This window comes from Eurypyga helias, unplaced genomic scaffold, assembly GCF_000690775.1.
Source record: "Eurypyga helias isolate BGI_N326 unplaced genomic scaffold, ASM69077v1 scaffold39175, whole genome shotgun sequence".
NCBI lineage: Eukaryota > Metazoa > Chordata > Aves > Eurypygiformes > Eurypygidae > Eurypyga > Eurypyga helias.
The window spans coordinates 11,376-16,899 of record NW_010250161.1 but is presented as its reverse complement, the minus strand read 5'-3'; the positions used below and the strand labels follow the sequence as shown (position 1 = coordinate 16,899).

The following is a 5,524-nucleotide window of genomic DNA, read 5'->3' as shown; positions in this document are numbered from 1 at the left end:
TAAATAGCTGTAAAATTATGTGTATTATGGATTGAATAAATACAGCAGGAAATATAAGGGGGAAAATAAATCTGTGGTGTTCAGTCATTGTTTTACTAGACTTCAAATTTTTTCTCATTACTTCATGAAATTCTTCTCTAATTCAATCTTTGTCTTTTGTCTTTGCTGCCTTGCAGGGTTGGTACAGTAGGCCTCACTAAACTTAGCTGCAACTAAGAATTTCTCCTACATCAACTGAGTTAAGGCTGATGTTCTTGTGGAATGTGGATTAAAAGTGCGTGCTAAGTTCCAAATTTCCATTTGAGAAGCGGAGAAAGTAAATGTACCACAACCACCAGCATCAGGACAGCAAACCAAGGGACAAAGAATTTGATCCGCAGTGTTGATATATGTTAACTGGTTCACGTGTTGCTTAAAAGACGTTTGCTGGGGGGCGAGAAGCGGACGGCAGCTGTGCGAAGTCATTTTGTTTACAAAAATGAGGGCTTCTTTGGAAACAGCAGACATTGCCATTGTGGCGCTGTACTTCGTGCTTGTAATGTGCATAGGTTTTTTTGCCATGTGGAAATACAATCGGAGCACCGTAAGTGGCTACTTTTTGGCAGGGCGTTCTATGACCTGGGTAGCTATTGGTGCATCTTTATTTGTGAGCAATATTGGAAGTGAACATTTCATTGGGCTCGCAGGATCTGGAGCGGCGAGTGGATTTGCAGTAGGTGCATGGGAATTCAACGCCTTAATGCTTTTGCAGCTTTTAGGATGGGTCTTCGTGCCAGTCTACATCCGGTCGGGAGTATACACCATGCCTGAATACTTGTCCAAGCGTTTTGGAGGGCATAGAATTCAAATATATTTTGCAGCACTGTCTCTAATCCTTTATATCTTCACCAAACTCTCAGTTGACTTGTATTCAGGGGCACTTTTTATTCAAGAATCGCTAGGTTGGAACCTCTATCTGTCAGTCATCCTCCTTATTGGAATGACTGCGCTGTTGACTGTGACTGGAGGTCTTGTGGCGGTCATCTACACAGACACCCTTCAAGCTCTGCTTATGATTATCGGTGCCCTCACACTTATGATCATAAGTATTACGGAGGTTGGTGGGTTTGAAGAAGTTAAAAGAAGGTACATGTTAGCATCACCAAATATTACGTCTATCTTGTTAACCTACAACATTTCCAATACCAATTCCTGCAATGTCGACCCAAAGCCTGATGCTCTTAAAATGTTGCGCGAGCCAACGGATGAAGATATTCCCTGGCCTGGATTTCTGTTGGGACAGACCCCAGCTTCTGTCTGGTACTGGTGTGCCGATCAAGTCATAGTGCAGAGAGTCTTAGCTGCAAAAAACATTGCTCATGCCAAAGGATCCACCCTGATGGCGGGCTTCTTAAAGTTGCTGCCGATGTTTATTATAGTTGTCCCAGGGATGATTTCACGAATACTGTTTGCAGATGATATCGCCTGTATTAATCCGGAACACTGTTTTCAAGTTTGCGGGAGCAGAGCTGGATGCTCTAACATTGCCTACCCACGCTTGGTGATGAAACTTGTGCCGGTTGGTCTGCGGGGACTGATGATGGCTGTGATGATCGCTGCACTGATGAGTGACTTGGACTCGATATTCAACAGTGCCAGCACCATATTCACGCTTGATGTGTTGAAGAGCGCGACGTCTAGAGAACTGATGATTGTAGGAAGAGTCTTTGTTGCGTTCATGGTAGTTATAAGCATTGCATGGGTGCCGATAATTGTAGAAATGCAAGGTGGGCAAATGTACCTTTATATTCAAGAGGTAGCGGACTATTTGACCCCACCGGTGGCAGCTCTGTTCCTTATGGGAATCTTTTGGAAGCGTTGCAATGAGCAGGGGGCTTTCTATGGTGGAATGGCTGGTTTTGTTCTTGGAGCGATACGGTTGATACTGGCCTTTATCTATCGTGCTCCGGAGTGTAACCAGCCAGATACTAGGCCAAGCTTTATCAAAAACATCCATTACATGTACGTTGCGACAGCTCTGTTCTGGATCACTGGGATCGTGACCTTTGTGGTAAGCCTCCTCACGCCTCCGCCTACGAAGGAGCAGGTTCGGACGACCACTTTCTGGGCCGTGAAAAACAGGAACGTAAAAGAGAACGCTGCGAAGGGGGAGCTCTACAAAGTGCAAGAAAAGAGCATCCTCAGGTGCAATGAAAATGCTAACCATATCATTCCAAACGGCAAATCGGAAGAAAACATTAAAAATATTAAGCCGGAGGATATTAATCTTCTGGTTACTTGCAGAGACGACAGCAACCCGGTGATTTCTGTGAGTCACTCTGAAGTCGAGACACCAGTTGATTGTTACTCGAACGGACAAGCAGCTTTGATGGGGGAGAAAAAGCATGAGGAAGAGACTGATGATAGAGAGACACATTTGAAATTCATAGATTGGTTCTGTGGCTTTAAAAGTAAAACCATGAACAAGAGAGCTGTTCGGGAGGTGGAGGAAGAGACTGTTTGTTTACAAATGCTGGAAGAGACTCCAAAAGTTAAACTATTACTAAATACTGGACTGGTCTGTGTCTGTTCGCTTGGAATATTCATGTTTGTCTATTTCTCTTTGTGAGTGAATAGTGAACTTTTAAGGGTATGGCCAAACATACAGAAGTTTATACAGGTCTCTGGAGATTGTTTGGTGTGTTTTTTTCTTTGAGTTTTTTTTTCTTTTCAAATAACATAACCACAACCCAGGCATTGTTTACGCTATAATTGTAAGATCAACTCAACTTTAGCCTATTCAGTGACGATTTGAGACATGTTGTCCTATCGCTGCTGAAAGCAGAACATGTCGTGTGGTGTCTTTTTCTTTTTTCCTTTTTTTTTTCTATTTGCAGTACTAACCTTATGTTTTTCCATGTATACATGTATAAATATACCAAAGGCAGGCAGGTGGCTGTGTTTGAAGTCCAGCAGTTACAGAGGTCAGTCAGCATTAAGGTGAAGATAGCAAGTGATCCTTTACAGGTGTGTAAAATCTAAATGATTAAAGCTGTGTTGACTTTTTTTTAACTGTAGGCCTGTGATGCACATGGCTGTGTACTTGTTCTTTGTAACATAGCTGTATTACCTTGGCCAACTTAGCACTTCTTAATTTTGCTCACTGCTTCTAGTTTTGGTTTGCCATTTCTCTTATGGCAACAACAGGGAGATATTTTGTCTCATCTTGCAGCACTTAAAACATGATAGCTGTTAGTAGCTTTCACTGGTATGTTTTTCTCTGTAAGAAAATTTTTGTCTTTTTTACCCACTGTAAATTCCATTACTGAAAAGTTGCTGTATTTAAAAAAAAAAAAAGCCTGGAGGGGACAAAACTGGCAATGGAGGGGCAGGAGGGTGGGGTGGGAAAAAGTACTCCTTTTCTTTGGGTTTTGCAGTATATTAAAATGGAAGCGTATATATTCAGCCTCCAAACCTTTAGGACATAATTAGGGTTAGCCTTTTTTAGAGAAAAAATCTGTATGTATGTTCTGCAGTGTGGGGAACAGAAGGGTGAGAGTTTGCATGTCTTCAGTTTGGTAAGCACACTGAAAAATAACCTTTTTCCTCTGCTGTGCACATTGAGGAGGAAATACTCTGCAGCCCTACCATTGCTGCGTAGTGAGTCTGTAAGGGGAGAGAAACAAGTGGGAAGACGAGGAAGGAGAAGTGGAAGACGTGGAAGTTCTCCTTATTTTCCAGAGTCCGTTTGCCTCATGTCGTCTTCCACTTTGCCTTCCACCCTGTCAAACCTCCTTCTTTAAGAAATTACTCCGGAGGGATTCTGTGTCAGGAGACAAGGAGCGTGTGCAGTTGTAATCTGTGTCGGCAATTGAGGTCTGCCCTTAGCAATTCTTCCAAAAAGGTAAAGCTTTTCCCAGGCGATGCGCAGGTCTTGAGATGCCGAGGTTTTTGTCTTCTGAAGGACAGATGCCGGAGGCAGGGATGAACAGTTCCCAAGTGTGGAGGACCTGTGTGTGCAGCAGGTTGGTGGAGCTCAGCAGATGGAAAGGTTGCGGAGCATGGTCCTCTTCCCCCTTGGTAAAGCGGGAGAATGTGTTGCCATCCTGGGTGCTCTGGCCCTTAGCTAAACCAAGTCAGGAGCGTAGACCAGCCGACAGTATTAAACCCCCTTACCCTCCAGGACAGAGTTGTCATATCCAGGCTTCCCATGATGATGATTTCTCCGGTTGTATTTGCTCCTGAGCTCATCTCGGGGCTTGTTTGGGAGAGTACAAACTAGCTAGGCGAAAAATGGTCTGTGGGACCATGCTGACAGTTCAGCAGCATCGATTCAAGGGTCCAGCGGTGTTTCCTTGGCACATAAACAAGAACCAATCCCTATGGGTGAAATAGTTCCTGTAGAGGTGAAATTTGGGTTAATCCTGCCTTTGACTGCTGGAGAGAGTTTGCTTTCCAGTTCAGTGGTGCTGTAAGCTGCAGGCTGTCCAAATAGCTTTTAGTAGTACAATGTACAAAACATATTTTCAGATACAGTGATTAACTTCCATTTTTGTGGTGTGGGTTTTTTTTGTTGTTGTTTGTTTTAGTGTTGTTTTTAAATCTGTCGAATCCCATTCATTCCGAGACTTTAAATAGAGGCCGAGATGCCCCACCTTTTCCACTTTGTCTAGTTGTGCTGCTGGGAAGTAGACTACTCTTAACTGGAAATGCAGTAATGAGTGTAGGAGAGGTGTTACAATATGTGTAGGGGAGGAGAGTTACCATACCTGGAGTCTTGATGTTAACACCACTATGACAAGACGTGTTTTCTTACAGACTGTGTGGCTAGCTTCGTTCAGAAAAATACTTTAAATCCTTTTAAGGTTTGAGGTTAAAGGCATCTCAGGTTACTTCATTAGTGGGCTCAGTTTGGAAGGACGGTACTATAAGAAAGATGTAAAACGTAATGCTTTATCCTGCCTAGAAACAATTAATCTAGGATGAAATTAAATCTTAGTGGGATGAAAAATAACAACTTGTGGAGGGTAAAGATAAGTCTCAGTCCTTATTTTACTGAAAAGTCCTTATCTTACTGAAAAGGCTGGGGTTTGGCAATATGCCTCATTTGGCAGAGGGAAAGACACTCGTGTACCAGGCACTGTCCCTTAGTAACTTGGCATGTCTTTATCTGCGGCTGGTAGTTGGATTTTCCAGACCAGCCCTCTCTGCTCTCGGCATTAAGAAATGCATTGCCACCTAACCTGTGAAACCAGGTTAGCTCAGGGACCCTTTTGCTTGGCTGCCGTTGCTTCATCTATGCTTGCTTTTTTGCCCAGGGTGCCTTATGTGGTTGTGAAGCTGAAGGCAAGGCTTTTATTGCCACCTGAAGAGTGGCTTGCTTGCAATGGCTTTCCCAGCTTGTTTTTCCTCCTCTCTTCCCCCTCTTCAAATCACTCACTATTTAAAGAGAATGCTGTTTAAAGAGTTAATATGCAGGATGCCTGTATCCTGTTCAGCATGGCTATGGTCAGATCCGCAGTGAAATGATGCGGTAGGGAGTCAT

At 43.4% G+C, this 5,524-nt stretch overlaps 1 protein-coding gene across 2 annotated transcripts; it reads left to right on the top strand.

The window, feature by feature from the left end:
- Positions 1-354: 354 nt before the first annotated feature.
- Positions 355-3,027, top strand: SLC5A3 (solute carrier family 5 (sodium/myo-inositol cotransporter), member 3). Of its 2 annotated transcripts, XM_010151594.1 has the most exons (2): positions 506-1,015; positions 1,097-3,027. In XM_010151594.1, exons 1-2 carry the CDS (start codon positions 539-541, stop codon positions 2,606-2,608), a joined length of 1,989 nt encoding a protein of 662 aa, XP_010149896.1. In that variant the 5' UTR covers positions 506-538; the 3' UTR covers positions 2,609-3,027. The 2 variants fall into 2 exon arrangements, with proteins under 2 accessions (XP_010149895.1, XP_010149896.1); XM_010151593.1 differs by having other exon boundaries at positions 355-3,027.
- Positions 3,028-5,524: the final 2,497 nt, after the last annotated feature.